The 16,341-nt window shown below is 52.1% G+C and overlaps 1 protein-coding gene and 1 long non-coding RNA gene across 4 annotated transcripts in view; one reads left to right on the top strand and one right to left on the bottom strand.

The window, feature by feature from the left end:
• Positions 1 to 16,341, top strand: part of CRACR2A (calcium release activated channel regulator 2A) — a 120,492-nt gene that overhangs the window by 51,046 nt on the left and 53,105 nt on the right. For all 3 annotated transcript variants that reach the window (XM_036908400.2, XM_057491513.1, XM_057491511.1), the window contains exons 3-5: positions 7,824 to 7,935; positions 9,198 to 9,381; positions 12,578 to 12,724. In XM_036908400.2, the coding sequence (XP_036764295.2) occupies positions 7,824 to 7,935; positions 9,198 to 9,381; positions 12,578 to 12,724 (443 nt within the window). The remainder of the gene's footprint in view (positions 1 to 7,823; positions 7,936 to 9,197; positions 9,382 to 12,577; positions 12,725 to 16,341) is intronic.
• On the bottom strand, positions 14 to 13,336 carry LOC130680615 (uncharacterized). The gene is made up of 3 exons (XR_008993638.1): positions 13,209 to 13,336; positions 5,608 to 5,683; positions 14 to 1,838 (listed from the first exon to the last, which is right to left on the bottom strand). It is a non-coding gene; the product is annotated as an uncharacterized LOC130680615 (long non-coding RNA).

Raw genomic sequence — 16,341 nt, 5'->3', positions numbered from 1 at the left:
GGGTCCCAGCCCGCCCACGCATCTGGAATGACAAATGGCATGAGCTCCCTGTCTTGGGTTAGGGCCTGCCCCACTGGGGGTGACGTCTTCAACAGAAAAGATGCCGTCAGTCAGCGCAGACGCTATGGGAGCCAGACCCCAGCTCATTCTTTCCCTGGCCTTCACTTGCTGTCAGACGTGGGGGTTGTTCCCCCTCTGGCTCAGTGACTCCCCAGGATCATGGGGAGAATGGTGACGGCAACATAAAGACTTGAGCAAGACACGGTGAAGAACCTTCTGAAGCAAAGTGACAAGGTGCCAACTCGTTGCTTTTCTGCGGAGCCCTGAGCTGCTCCAGAGTCATTCCTGGGAGGCACTGCCTGGGCTCAGGAGCAGGGCAGTGTCAGGTGTCACTGCCTGCAGGGGGGCCTTGCTGGGCTGATCTGACCTGCCCCTCACCCCCAAACCCAACCTCCCTCAGCCCCCTCGTAAGCATGTCCAGGGAGAGATGCCACACAGCCTCGCACACACCATTCCCTGGCGCAGGGCTCAGCAAACGTTCTCTGTGAAGGGTCAGAGATTATTTCAGGCTTTGTGGGCCATGCGGTCCCACGACCACGCCACTACGCCTGTATCATGAGCAGCCACAGGCAGTGTGCAGACAGATGAGCATGGCCCTTTCCAATAAAATTTTATTTATGGACACTGAAATTTGAATTTTATATAATTTTCACACATCACCAAATATCATTCTTCTTTTGACTTTTTTTTCAACCATTTAAAAAATGTAAAAGTCATTCTTTGCTCACCAGCAGTGCCAAAACAGGCGAGGGCTCTGATTCACGGCAGGGGCGCACTTGCCCACGCCCACTCCAGCGCCAGTCCACTGCGTGTCCGAGGCTCTTCTCGGTGTCTCACCCACCTTATGCTGGGTCACGATTTCAGTCTGATCGAGGAAATGAAATGGCCACACAGCTGTGCTCTTAGAGGGAGCTGTGCGAGGGTCAGGTTTTAATCTAGTTTTTCAGACTACACTGAAGTCGGGCGATGAAGCTCAGATCCCCCACTAGTGTCAGCACCACCTCTGCTCGCAGGTGGGAGGCGGGAGGCGTGGAGGCTAAGAAATGAGCCTCCTCGCCTGGATGAAGGGCAGCAGGCCCTTCTCTCCCCAGCCCCACCGCCCTGTGGGGTTTTCCTCAGGCTTTTCCCGGAGCTCTGCCACCCACCCCAAGGTTGCCCAGACTGAGGGACACGACCTGGGAAAGGAGCCGGCTTCACCCCCATGGGGGCCCGGACCACCCTCGTTTTCAGTGGTTGCCCCTCCAATGAATTCCTGTCGCTGAAACTCATTCCCAGACCTTGCCCCACATGGACGGCCAGATACAGTGTGTTTTGAGGAAACCTCTGACAAATTCCTGTCTGTGAACTTGATCATTGTCCCTTGCAGGTCGGCAGTGGTGCTAGTGGTGGTGGTTTTAACGGCATGCTTAACTTTTTAGTACCCCCTCTAGAAAGAAAGCAAAGGGGACTCACATTTATTGAGGGTCAGCTCTGGGTCACATGCGTGGTGCACCTCAGCACCCCCCACCCCGTCTCCCACTTAACCTCCACTGAAGCCCACTTGACTGGAGGAAAGCCATGGTGGATTTAACTATACATCATTAAAGAAATCACTGGCATTTGACTTGGAATGGAATCAGAAGCATGGAGTCCCAGAGATACCATCTCGGTCCCGTTCCTCCTCAGACTTCCTGGCCCAGGCAGGAGGAAATGGGGGGAGACAGCCTTCCTAGCCAACACTTGTGCATCCATGGCATCTCTTTCTGCCAGTGACTTTGTTCTCTGAAGTTTCTGGGTGCCTGTGGACAAGAAGCATTTGCATTTCAGCTCTCTAGGCTAAGGAAGTGCTATCGAGAGAGAACAGAGCCTGTCACTTAAGCACTATCTCTGTCGCTCTCACTGGCAGGTTGGGGGAAGATGGGCTGGAAGGAGATATGAAACTCTGACCTTCTCTAGTCAATCCTGGGCTCTCTGTGGAGAGCCCAAGTGCCCTTGGCCTTCCTGGCAGAGCCTAGGCTTCTGCCTGTTGCTTGTCCTCCCCACATAGCTGCTTTGCCAGGTGGTCACCCCCTTGTGCACGGTGGTCAGCTCTTTGGACCTGGCCTCTGCCACCATTCTGACCTTCCCACATAGCCTCACAGGCACTGGGAGGAGGAGAGCTCAGAGTATGTGTGCACACACAAATTTGGCACCAGGAAAGGCCCTTTAAAGCGAGAATGGCTCCCGAGGAAGAGGCCACAGGCCATGTAGGAGGGGAACTGGCAGGCTGGAGGAGGCGCATGAAGCAGCAGGCCTGGAGCAAAGCTTGCTGTCCTTCTGAAAAGGGACCCGGAGAGGTAAGCCCTCCCCCAGTGCCAGTGCTCCCATTCTTCTTGCTCCCAACTGACAAAAGTCCATCTGCAGAGGGGGGATGGACTTCACAGTCGGAGGAATTCTAGAGCCCAAGAAACCCTGTTTCCCTAAGTGTTTAGAGCAGTAAAATGATTACCTACCAATGCCAAGTGCCCACCTCCCAACACTTCCTAGAATTTCCCGACTCACCAGGTTGTTAGGAATCAGCCAGGTATTTCAAGCCGATCCAATCCGGCCGCTACCTGTGTGTGAAGGTTCGTTGGAACACAGCCATGCTCACTCATGCTCGTCTGTACAGTCCGTGGCAACTTTCACTCCATATCGGCAGGGTTGAGTTGCCATGACAACGACCAACTGGCCTGCAAAGCCTAAAATATGTCCTGTCTGGCCCTTTACAGAAAAAGAGAGCCGATTCCTAATTTAGGTTAACGAGAAGACTTTTAAAGATTGTTGCAGTAAAACGGAAGGAACGAAATAGCAGCAGACTCAGAGACTCCAAGAAGGAACTAGTGGTTACCAAAGGGGAGGGGTGTGGGAGGGCGGGTCGGGAGGGAGGTAGATGGGATTGAGGGGTATTATGTTTAGTACACATGATGTGGGGAGTCACGGGGAGAACAGTGTAGCACAGAGAAGGCACACAGTGGATCTGTGGCATCTTACTACACTGATGGACAGTGCCTGCATTGGGGTACGGGTAGGGACTTGATAATGTGGGTAAATGTAGTAACCACATTGTTTTTTTCATGTGAAACCTTCATAAGAGTGTATATCAACCATACCTTAATTAAAAATTAAAAAAAAAAGATTTTTGCAGTAAATTGGCCTGAGTTTTAATCCTGAATCTGCAATTTACTGGCTGTCTGAATTTGTGTGAGGCTCTTTGCTCCTCCAGGCCTTCGTTCTGTCTCCTGGCATCGGAAGGGAATTAGGTGAGTGTATGCATGTAGTGCCCTCAGCCTGATACTGGGACCGGAGGTCCCTCCATAAATGCCCTTGTAGAGGGTTGAGGGGGGGTGTACCCCATGTCTTCTCTCAGTCCCTGGTGTCCTCCACACTGTGAGTTTTAGAAATTGTGATAAAATGCACATAACACAAAACTTAGCCTCTTAACCATTCCTGTGTACAGCTCAGGGGTGCTGAGTGCATTCGCCCTTCTGTGCAGCCATCACCCCCATCGATCCCCAGACCTCTTTTCATCTTGCAAAATAGAAACTCTGTCCCCATTTAACGCTAACTCCCCATGCCCCTCCCTGCATGCCCTGGTAAGCACTGTACTTTCTGTCTCTCTGGGTAGGACTGCTCTAGGGAACACGTATAACTGGACCCAGACAGCATTTGTCCTTTTGTGCTCAGTTTATGTCACTTAGCATGACCTTAGTTTTCAAGATTCATCCATTTAATAGCATGAGTCAGAATTTCCTTCTTTTTAAGCCTGAATAATATTCCATTGTACCCATGTACCACATTTTATTTATCTCGTCATCCATGAGTGGACACTTGGATGTGAATAATGCTGCTATGAACAGGGATGTATAATTATTCTTTGAGTCCCTACTTTCAGTTCTTTTGGATATACACCTAGAAGTACAATTGATGGATCATATGGTAGTTCTATTATTAATTTCTTGAGGAAACACAATACAGATTTCCTTAGCGGCTGTATCATCACACTGTGATTTTAAGTACATCACTGGAACTGCCTCAGAGATGAAGAAAGGGCATTTCCTCTGATGGGGGCACCTTCCCCGCACATCCAGCTCAGGCTACTCCTGCTTGCCTGCAGTCTGTACGAGTGGGAGTGGTTTTGCTTCTTAGAGGACATGTAGTAATGCCTGGAGACATTTTTGATGGAAACACTTGGAGAAGGAGGTGCTACTGGTGTCTACTGGGTATTGCCCAGGGATGTTGCTGAACATCTCAAGCATACCAGGATGTCAGCAATGCAGAGGTGGAGGAACCCTTGTCTGTGCCAAATAGTCAGCCCAAACCAAGCCCATCAAGGCAAGCAGTAGAATAAAGCAGGACCCCTCCCAGACCTCGCCTTCTCATCCTGAAGCTATTTGGTGTGTCTGCACCATACCACAGGGAAGAGAGGGATGGTGCTGGAATAGAGGTCTGAATAGGATGCTGTGGAAGCTCCAAAAGGAGGGAGATCTTAATTCTGGCCATAAAAATGGAACTTTTCTAATGAGAGTTTCCCCTGGGCATGTTTAAAGCTGTGCAACCACTCACTTTAAGCTCCAAGAGGCACGGTACCAGGCTGGTGACCAGGAAGGTGGAGGGGTCTGGCTGGAGCATGCAGAAGACAGCACTTTTCTGAGGTTCTGGGAGCCTGAGTCCTTAGCACTGCTGCTGAAAGACAGCTTCCAGCCCCAGGTCCTGGAAAATCTCCAATTTCTAAGACCTTACCAAGAGTCAGTGGTAATGTTGGTCAGGATGGGTAATGTGGGAGGTCTAGACCAGTGCCCCCTAATAGGAGTTCAGGATCCCCTGCCACCATTCTTAGCCACTCATTTATTCATTCATTCATTCATTCAACAAGTATCTAAATACTCTGTGTTGGTTAGGATTGAGCTAGATTCTGGGACACAATAGTACATAAAGATCAGTGGGGTTCTTGTCCTAGAGCTTCTCGTCCACCAAGGGAGTAGACATTCATCAATGAATTGCATCCATCAGTATATAAAATACAACTGGAATGAGGCTAACGGAAGGGGGAAATGTGTTCTGGGGGCCCACACAACCTGGCCCGACCTGGGGAACTGCAGAGAGTCCAGAGTAAAGCAGGAATTGAAGTTGACTTGAAGGCAGTGGAGGGAGTCCAGGGTTTAAAGGAGCCACAGGGTTCCAGAGAGCTATGTGGGCCATGGGCAGTGTGAGTGGGGCAGCTGATATTCCCCCATTTCTCTTGGATCCTCTGCCTGCTCTTTTAGATGGAAAGGAAGTGAACCAGGACGTACAACTGATCCAGGATCTCAGGATCACTCGGTGCTACTGGCAAGAGAGACTTTCGGTGTTTGGTGTGGAACGGCAGTGCCAGCCAGGGAACTCTAGAAAGAATGCATTGGAGAACCCTCTGACTAGCTGAAGCCCTGAATGGGAATTGGTTCTTTAATCCCAGCCCCAGTATACCCTGCAATTTGAGGCAAACCTCAGAGCCTTGCAGGCTTTCTGCACAACGGAATGAATAATGGTGTCCCTTTCCACCCTGCTTACCTCACAGGGTTAAAAATGTAGGCAGCTCCAGGTGCACAAGACCAGAATAAGTTGGCTCTATGTGGCTCTGCAGGCTCTGAGAAGAAAAATAAGAGATAATTATGGTCATTAAGACTAAAGGATTTTTTGAGTGGGGCCAATAACACGAGGTTAAAGAATCTGGCGTGGTGCGGACTGCAGAGAAGGCCAGAGAAGCTTGAGGATTAATTTGCCAGGATGTGAAGAGCAGGAATTACTTGCAGGATATAATATTCTTTCCCCATTTTCACTGACGACAGAAAGAGAAAATCAGCCTGCGATGTAGACAAGGCTGCCTGGGATTGGATGAAGTGTTGGTAGACTCAGGATGGTCCCCGTGGTGGGCACGACATAGCTTTTCTGGCCCACACTCGTAGGGTCTGTGCTGCCCGTGTGGGGGCTGGTTTGGGTGAAAAGCAATGTGAGGGTCCCACCAGCCTCTGCCGGGTCCTGCCAGCCCATGGGTAGCTCCAGCATGGCATGTGTTATCACATTTTAGATCAGACTCTGCAATCCTAGGCTGAGAGTTGGGAGGGAGGAAGGATTGCCCCAAGGAAACAACTGGAATCTGGGTGTTTTTCACCCACCTCCAGTGTGTAGCCCTTGGTTTCAAATAGAGCTAATAAACCTCCTGCATGCAAAACTGAGTCCCTCCCCACCCCACGTTCTCTGTGGCTTTTGAAACAGCTGATTTATGGGCTGTTGATAAGCCAGACACTCTGCTGTAGGCTAAGCAAATGCACACATTCTCACTCCCCTTCCTTTTTCAAATAATTCATTCATATTTAATTCAGTTCTTCTAAGTGGCTTCCACATCATCCTATCTTCCCACTCTGTAATGCAGCACAGTCTCCCTTAATGCACGTACCTGCCAAATTAAACTTTGTATCTTACCAGCTAGAAGAATTCCATAGCATCAAGCCAAGTGTTCCTGGAAGTTACCTTGTGGGCTTTCACACCTGCCAGCTCTTATTGTTCAGGTGGGAATATACCTTCCTTCCTACAGCCCTATGCTCATTGTCTTCAGCTGTCAGTCACTTCTACACCGGCAATTTTGTACAGCTGTCCCTCGGGTAACTGGCATGAAGGGGGGTCAGCTGGGCTATAATGAACTCCCTTGGGGGAGCCCTCATTTGGAGACTGAGATTGTCAGGGTGTAAGAGCACACTTGCTTTGGCTCTGCAGATCAGCCCTGGCTTGGGACCACCACATCAGACAGGCCAGCCAGTCTGCCCTTCAGCCTCTCTGCTCATCTCATTGGTCTCTGTCCCCCCATCCTTGTGGGTCCAAATCAGCCTGGACCCAGGCCCAGTGTTTGTTTATGACCTCTTCATAAACCATCTTGTCCAGTTCCCCTAGAAAACACAAATACTCTTGGGAGTTGACACCTTAAGTCAGTGGCAGTTAACATCTCTTCAGGAACTAGTTGAGAACAAGCCGGGAGCAGAGACCGGGTGGGCACAGCAGCTACCCCTCAATGCTGCAGGACCAAAATGTGCCACAGAAACTTACACATGCAGAGCTGGGCCCTGGGACATGCAGCCTCCCTCAGGGCAGGCCTCACGGGCATCTCAACGGGAGCAGCGTGGCAGGACAGGGGGCTCTGCTCACTCACCCAGTGGCCCTGGGAGTCACGGGTCCCCCACCCTGTCTGCCTGCTACTTCTTGCTGAATGCTTCCCCTGGGCCAGGCACTGAGCCCTACTCTTTACAGGTTACCTCATTTACCCCGACAGCCCCTTGGCAGGCAGGTGCTATCCTACTACGGATTCAGTCGCGTACACTGTCGATCCTTTACTGTTGTGAAGAGTCGGCCTTGGAGTCAGGCTGGACTTGGTTCCTGGCAAGGTCATTTATTGGCTAGGCAACCTTGGGACAGGTGATTTAACTTCACCCTTCATTTATAAAATGGGGCTAGTAATGCCTACCTCGAAGAACCATCTCGATAATTCAATGCAGATATATAAATATATTGATAAATAAACATGTAAAGCATATATAGTTATATAAAAAAAATCACCTAGCAAATTGCCTAGCACATTGGTAGGCACTCAATGAATGGTCAGTGTTCTAATATTCAGAGGAGGAGGAGGATGCTAACGTGACATTGGTGGGACGGGGCCAGCAGCAGGCTCTGTAGTCACCCAGCAGCCTCTGGGCTGTCGGAGTGTTAACCAGTGTGGTCTGGATTGCTTTCAGAGGCTCCATAAGGAGTTGCCCCTCAGCCTGGAGGAGCTGGAGGATGTGTTCGATGTTCTGGATGCTGATGGCAATGGCTTTCTGACCCCAGAGGAGTTCACCACTGGATTTAGTAAGTTCTAAGGATGCCGGGGCCCTGGGCATGGGTCTACCTGAACATCTATTTATTCATTTATTTATTTATCATTAATCTACAATTATGTGGGTAACATCATGTTGAGTACACTCCCCCCAACACCAATTTAGCAAAGGTTAAGGGACTAGGAAGGCTGGTTGTGAAGGAAGGGAGCAGGCTGGTAAGGGGGCATTACGATTAGCTCACATAATGTGGGGGGAATTCTGAAGCTCTGAAGATGGACCCCTTCCTATGCCACCTGAACTGAGGGTCCGTAGAGCATGAGCCTTCCTGCCTGCTGAAGTGTCCAGGCCTCGGCTGCTCACACCGCCCTCTCTCCTGGCCCAGGTACCATTGCTGCTGGGTCCCTCCCACTGGAGAATGGCACGGGAGATGCAGGGTGCTCTGGCAGGAGGCTTGACGTAAGACCAGGAGCTGAGATGAGATTTCCAGCCTCTTTTCGGACTTGATCCTAGTGTACAGCAGAGATGACTCATTCCAACCCGAGTCTGGCTGAGGCTCCCAGACTCTTCCTAATGTTCCTACCAGCTGTCAGAAGAATTTCTAGAAGGTTTGAACAGGCCCAGTCCTTCCCAAAGTAACCAGGAGGGAGGAGAACTGAGATCCACAAACCAGATACAGAAACCAGATACACCATCAGATCAGACTGATCAGAGTAGGTACTGTCAGAGAAATCAGCAGGCACGTTTTTACTGTGCATCTGCCTCATACAATGTGCTGTGTACTTTGCCTAGAAGAACCCGATGCCTTTCCTGACCCCCAGGAGCTTATAACTGGCTTGGGAGGATATGACAGATTGTGTGAGACTAGGCAGGATGAGAGTGGAGGAAGAGCACACGAAGCTGTCAAGTAGCTTGTAAATGTGAAGTGCCGTGAGGCCCATGGTAAGGATGCCTGGATAATAGTGTGGCACATAGGCAGTCAGGCTGCTGGAGTGTAAGCAGAGAAGAAATCACTGAAGAGAAGGGTACTAAACCAGACTTTTAAGGACTGAGAACCACAGTGGGCCTTAGTACCTGGCATGCATTCTGCCTTTCCTGAGTACCAGCATCTCTGGCACAATCCCATGGAGGAAGGACAGACGTAAAACTTGAAACGTGGTGTCCAGGAATCTGGCCATAGGATGTTTCCCTTTTCTTCTCTCACATGAACCTCAGATGATTCCTGGCAACTGAGAAAGCCAGGGTCTTCCTGGGTAAGTATTGCCTCATTCAGGTGCTTGTGCCTGCATCCCACAGGTCACTTCTTCTTCGGCCAGAGTAAGCCAAAGCAGGAAGATACAGGAGAAGAGGTGGCCCAGCTCCAGGAAGAGAAGGTGTATCAGTCCCGAGGGGAAGAGGATCTGAGTGGCATGGATGAAGATGAGGAAGCCCAGTTCCAAATGCTGATGGACAAACTTGGAGCCCAAAAGATGTTAGAGGAGTAAGTGGGGACAGTGACTGGGGGATGGGTCCCAGCCCGGGAGCAACCTCTTCCTCTGCCCCCTTCAACCATAACTTTTTTTGCTAAGGACTCAACCAGGCGCTGGCCTTGTGCTGCCATCTAAGAGATTTGCCTCGGCCTTGGCACTGGCCTGCCTCTGTGTTATGGTCTAGGGGCTCTGCCTGCTTTTTACATTTTTTGTTCCCCTGTCTCCCACTCTCCTCACTTCCTACTTTAATTGTCCCTTGGCCCAGTAGAGAGTGTCCCCACGTCAGGGGGCAGTGCCAGGCCTCAAGGACCTCTCAGGGAGATTTGCCTAAGGCTTCCCATCACCGTCAGCTCGCCAGCTTTCCCAGCCCCGTTGGAACCAACCCTGGGTCTCTGCCCGGCGAGCTCCTGTCAGAGGCCCCTCTGTGGGGCATTTACCCACTGTGTCCCTGAGCCAGGCCAACCCTGCCAGGAAGCCGGGGCAAGAAATTAACCAGTTTTCACCAGCCCACCACTTAGGGAATCAGTAGCTCAGCAGAGGGTTTGGATGGCTGGAACTTCCAATGCAACATTCTACTGGCCCCTTCTGGGGGCAAAAATTTCTTTGGAATAGACATATATATCCAAGCCCTGACATTGAAAATGAACTGAAGTGAAATATAAAACAAAATAATAAAATAAATAAATAAAATAAGTTACAATAAAAGGGATGCCATAGCAAGTGGAAAGCCAACAGGGGCCTGAGTAACACGGAATCCCTCCTCCTCCTTCTCCTCCTCCTCCTCTTCACTGCCTTTTGCTTTTTCATTTTGGGTGTGTAGGTCTTGAGCGAGTCAGGAGGGGCAGGAAGGACCTAATGATTGGAGCTGGTGTCCCCTGAGTTTGGGAGGAGAAGGGACTGGTGGAAATGATGAAAGCAAGCAGGAGAGAAGGGCCTGCATATTCTGTGCAGGCCGGAGCAAGTGTCTGCAGCCCAGTGCATTTCTTAGCAAACCATCTGATGTGCATGGTGTGACTGCGTCAGAGTTGAGGAAGGCTGGCCAAAGCCTGTGCCAAGCAGGAAGGGGACAGGCAGTGACCTAGGAGAGCCTGGGAGGTGGCCTAGATGGGAAGGGGCAGCAGGAGCTCTGGCTGCGGGGTCAGGAGGGGCGGGACATGCCAATCTGCAGAGCGTGGTGGGGCAGGCTGGGACACCAGGGTACAGGTGGGTGGAAGCTTGTTAGACATCTGCCTGTTTCTCCAAGACAAGAGGCCAGAGCACGGTGAGCACTGCCGGTGACCCTGAGGCGCCTCCTCCTGGAGGAGGGGAAGGAGAGGGCCATGGGCGGGCCTGGGCACCAGAACAAGAGGTGCTTCTCCGCCCACCCATCGCTTCCCAGCAGGGCTCTCGAATCAGAGTTCACCAGATGTTCCTCTGAGGCCCCACGTCCAAGGCCTGCACAGAACTGAGCAACATGAGCTAGGAGAGGAGATGCTCTGGAGAAGGTTTCTAGAGTGGTCGCAAGAACTGATATGCAGAAGATGGTGACCAGCAATTTCTATCCTCACTGAAGTTAAAGAGCGAAGTGGGCTTATGTGGCAGCACGAGGGGAAAGGCCAAGACTGCGGGACCCCAGATGAGGAAGCAGGAGGTGTGAGGACTTCAGGCGTCTTTGAAGATGCCGCTCCCCACGGTGGTTTGTGCCATTCAGGAAGCAGGGAGACGGACCAGCAGGCGTCCCGGGAGCCCTTCTGGCCTGAACCCTCATGTCCTTTCTCGAGGAGGAGGCTCCGTGTGGCCCGGGTCTGGTAAACGGAACATGTGCCCTCCCTGACTCGGATGTGGCAGCTTGTTTTCCATCAAGGGTGGAAAGACGTGTCCCTTTCCCAGGAGGCCGGGTGAGGCGATGTGACCGTGACTGAACAGTCCAGAGAGCTTTAAAGTGGGTCAGGCAGGCCTGCCACTCCCCGCAGGCTTGAGCCCGGCTGGCCGCTCTGCCAGGCTCCGGGGGAAGGAAGCAAGGGGCTGAGGCTACAAGGTGGCACTTGATCCATGCCTACGTCCTGGTGGGAGCGACCTGCCACTGTGATGGGGGTCCCCGTGGTATCTCCCTGAGCCCCTGTATCTCTAGGGCCTTTGTGCCTCACCAGTGTGTCGACAGTACAATGAGGTGAGCAGCTTCGGCACATTGTGTGTGGAGCTTGGAGCTCATTTTGGAAACAGGGCAGCCCCTCACCTCCCCTTCCCAGGTCCTTTCATGTCATCTCCGTGCCAGATTTTCAACAGAGACTAAATATTGGCAGGGTCTAGATGCACACCTGGACGGGACGGAGCAGGGGGAGGAAGGGTAGCAGGGCGATTGGCTGGAGGATCAGATAAGGGGACCCACTGAGGGACGGGCTCATCTCTCAGCAGGCCCTGTGTGCCTCTCTTGCTGTGTGCCACTCACATGCCCAGTGTGCCTGTTTGCAGGGAAGGCAGGGCAGGGGAGGGGTTCAAGCACATCACTCTGTGCCTTTGTCTGTCTGCCTGCCTCTGTCCCTCCCAACTTTCTGTTTGTCTTTCCATGTGTGCACAAGCGTCTTTCAGACCTGCTCCTTCCCATCCTCTTGCCTATCAGTCATTCCTGGTGCCCCAGGCCCCAGTGGGGTGCTGCGCATCCTCCTTCTTTCTCCGCAGGGACAGTTGCTTTCTGTCATCCATCAGATGGCATGTCTTTACCTCTCAGCTGTGAGGACCGTCCTTCCTGCTGCGACAAGCTCTCTCCTTCAGCTCCACAGTGTCTGTCCTCATACGTGCAGGGATCCATCCTCCTCTCTGGCATTCTGTGATGCTCCCGGCACGTGGCGGTGCACACCCAGGGCCAGCAGCCCATCAGGTAGACAGGAGAGTGACAGCGGGCAAGCGCAGGGTTAAGGAGGCCAACAAGGAGCCAGCCCACCCCAAGTTGGACTCCTGACTCCATCTTTTACCCTCTGAGCAACCTGAGACAGCACACTTCACCTCCCATCACCTGCTCCTCCTCTGGGGATGTTGGTAGCCATAACTGCCTTATGGGTTCCTGTGAGGAGTAAACAAGCCAACATGCACAAAGCACCTAGCATACAGCCAGCGCTCAATAAATGCTAGCCACTGTCCTCCTGCTGCTGCTGCTGGTGTGCTGGCCGTCAGCGTCACATCGGGGGACCCGATTCCACAGTCCACGTTAATGCCCCTTTCCTCTTGCAGTGAAAGCAATGTTAAACAGCTCTGGCTGCAGCTCAAGAAGGATGAACCTCATTTACTGTCTAGCTTTGAGGACTTCCTGACCAGAATCTTCTCCCAGCTCCAGGAAGCCCAGGATGAGAAGACGGAGCTGGAGTGCGCCCTGAAAAAGTGGGTACCCAGCTTCTGCTGCCCTCTGTGCACGTGTGTGAAAGACAAACCCGAAGCGTGCTCTCTCTCTTGTTCCTGTATTCTGTGCCGCCTCCCTGTCGCTGTCTGTCTGAGGAGCCGGGCCTGTGGCTCTCATGTATGTTGTTAAGCACTTGCTCGCCTGTACCAGGCCCTCACCACATGTGAGGCACTGTTTTAAATATTTTGTATACATTAGCTTATCTTGATTCTTTCCTATTATTCACACATTGCAGCTGAGGACATGGAGATACTGAAAGGTTAACTAACATGCCCCAGAACACACAGCTTGTGAGTGGCACGGCCAGGATTCAGGGACATAGCCTGGCAGCGGAGCCCAGCTAGAAAACCACCTTACCTGCCTCCAGGCAGTGAGGCCCGGCTACAGGACCCGCCCCCAGTTCCTGGCGGCCCTTAGCCCACTGCATTTGTCCCTCCATGATGGTCCCTCCCACTGCACTCTCACCTCTCTTCCACTGCCCTCTTGGCCCCCAGAGCCTCTCCAGATGCCTGGCAAGTTGAACACCGATCCTGATGAGGCTGTTGAGGGATGGGACTGGAGTGGGAATGAGAGTGCCACGTGCTCTGCGCTTGTCCACAGCCATCAAGTGCACATAAAAGCAGTGAGCTCACACTTGTGGTGTCACTAAGGACGGTTCCTAATCCTGAGGTGCAGCCAAACACAGGGCTGGGTCTGTAGCATTTTGGGGAGGGGCTCCCAGTGCTCAGGTGAGGAGGGAATGGGGATATATTTCTCTACAGCCTTTAGACAGATCTGAAGGTCTGAGGCAGAATCTCAGACTTTGCCCCGGCCCTACTGAATCTGCATTTCAACAAGATGTCCAGGTGATTCGTGGGTAGATCTGAAAAGCAGGGGGTTGGGAATAAGGAGCCCTTCATTCGAGTCCTGTGCGGCCCTCCAGCCAGCTAGCTCTGTGACCTTGCTCAAATCCCTTGGCCTCTCTGAGCCTTGGATTCCCCACCTGTAAAACAAGGAGGCTGGATTAGTTTCTGACCCTCACTGTACCCCCATTTTCCTCTGACTCCAACATTGGACACCCTGAGGAGCCAAAGAAGAAGTCAGGTGGCACCTCCCAGAGAGGAGGGTACTCTTTCTCTCTTAAGGAAGGTGAGCATAAGTGCAGCCTGAACGGGCAGTCGATGGCCCAGCTCATGGCCTGGAATTTTAGCTGCAGGACATGCCTCTGCCAGCCTCCACCCCTGCAGGGAGAGACCAGTGCTCCTGACCTGCTGCAAAGCCTCTTAGCCATCCATCATAAAGTGGCCTCTTTTGCCCCAATTTAATCATTGCTTAGAAAGTTCTTGAGATGAAAGTCAAGGTCTTTCTTGGCTGCATGTGCAAAACTAGCTCCGCCAGAGGTTCCAGCCTTCTGTGTCCATCCTGTCACCTCCCTGCCAGTGACACCTGCCTTGGGCTCAGGTGATGAGGGCCCCTCCTAGCTGGGGAGCTCTGGTGGAGTTGGGTATTCAGGGGTTCAGAACAAAGAACTATAGGCTGCAGTGAGCAGGGCCCTGATATAAGAGACTGGGAAGCCTGTGTGCTTGCCTGGCATTGCCCCTCACCAGCTGCGTGACCTTGGGTCACGTGCCCTGAGGTCACACAGCATGCTTCACCTCTCTGTGCTGCAGTTCCCCTGTTGGCAACATGAGTGAGTGGGACTGGTGTTTCTCAAACTTTCTGTGGTTGTGACTCACAGGAAGAAACGCATTTGACTTTGCAACTCCCATACACTTACGTGGGTGTAACTGAAACCAAAGTCTCAGGAAACGGTGCTCGCTCTTTTCCCACGTGATGCGTTCTGCTATCTTCCACTATAGCTCCTTTTATTCTCTTCTGTTAAAGAAAGAAAAGGGTTGGTCACATCCAGCTTCTGAGTCATGACTGACCCAGATTATCAGTAAGGGCCCTTACAACTCAGAAGTCAAATAAAAAACTGGAAACCCCCATAGGGTATAGAAATTTAAATGGGATTCTTCATAAATAACCCCGGGTGAGGTTAAGTGAGCCTGGGACAACTAGAGGATGAGTTTGAAGGTCAAGATTGTATGTGGTAGGGCGAATCCAGGCATTCGTGAGGGAAGAGAGAAGGGCTGGGGGACGGCCCATCCAGGCTGCAGTCGGGCCTCCTGGGAGCTGTCAGAGGGCCTCTGCCTCCGCACAAGCTGGCTCTTCAGTGCAGAGCACAGCCTAGCACTTCAACACCGCCTGGAAAGCGAGAGACGCGGCTGTGACAGCTCGGGTCATTTCTGCTGTGCATCCAGCGCGGGGCTGGGCACCAGGGGCCCCAAGCCACGTGGTATTGGCGGCTTGCATGTAATGAGCACTTTCTCTGAGCCAGGCTCTGAGTGAAGCAACCAGAACACAGAGTCCCCTTCTTTGAGGAGTTTAAGGTCTCATTGGTAAGCAGAGTTATTCCCATACACTTTCTGCCCCGAAGCTGAGCAGAACATCCCCGCGCTGTCAAAACCCCCGACGGCATTCGCACCGGCAGCAGTGTCTGTCCCCTGCTTCCCCGTCTTTTTCCAGACCGCACACTTCCTTTCTTCTGCCTCAGAGCCCAGAGAAAAGGGGGCTGACCTCGAGGGGAGTCCTGTCGCCACTCCCCCAGGCTGGGGCATGTCCCTCAGGGTGACGAGATTTTGTTGTGGTGAGTGAAACAGGCCTGCCTCCAGGGTCTGGAAGGATGCAGTGGGCTGGGTGCTCAGGAAAGGTGTTGATAGTTGATGTCAGGAGAGCCAGCCTCTGCGCCACTGTCAGAAATAACCCCGGGGCCCTCCTTACCTCACTGCCACGGGTTTTATTTTCTCTAACCTGCGTGTTGGGATAGGAGAAGGAGGCAAGTCCGGGAGCATTCAGTTTCCCACTCCCTTGTCCTTTGGGTGGGAGGCTGGGGGAATCTCAGGCTTGAATTGGAATCCTAGGTACAATGTTTGACTCTGTTGCGTGTCCACTGGGAAGTAGCCACAATCCCGCAGGGCAAGGGTGGGGATGAAGCCGGTTGCAGGAACCTCAGGCTGATGCCCAGTTCCACAGCTGGACTTGCAGAGTGAGGTATGTCCTTCCATGCCCCAGCTGCTGTCTGAGGAAGTGGGGGCTGTATCAATCGCAGCAGAGCTGTGCAGAGGCTCAGAGAACTTTACATTGTAGCATAAGGGATACAGTTTAGATTAAGGAAGAACTTCTGGCTGTCAGAATTACAAATTCCTTTGCCATGGAAGGCATCATTCCCAAATACCTTTTCCTAGAAAAAAATGAGCAAACAGAAACCCTGGGGCTCTCCAGGGAGCAATGCTGTCTGCAGGCAGCCATACATTCAGAGCTTTCACAGAATCACTAGGGGAGGCCAAGGCCCCACCCCAGGAGAACCCAGTTCACTTGGTCAGGGGTGGGGGATCAAAGTCTGCATTTATAAAATATCCTGAGGGATTCTGACTTTTGACCAGAGATGGACTCTGCTGGACTAGTTGATCTGGTTCCTTACCAGGATCTAACCTCAGGGCACAGAGTGAGGATGAATTAGGTGTGTTTGGGGATTCCTTTGAGCTTGAAAGAAAAAGTGCTTTCTAGATTAAAGGTA

Source organism: Manis pentadactyla, chromosome 14, assembly GCF_030020395.1.
Source record: "Manis pentadactyla isolate mManPen7 chromosome 14, mManPen7.hap1, whole genome shotgun sequence".
NCBI classification, from domain to species: domain Eukaryota; kingdom Metazoa; phylum Chordata; class Mammalia; order Pholidota; family Manidae; genus Manis; species Manis pentadactyla.
This window is presented reverse-complemented; position numbering and strand designations above follow the sequence as displayed.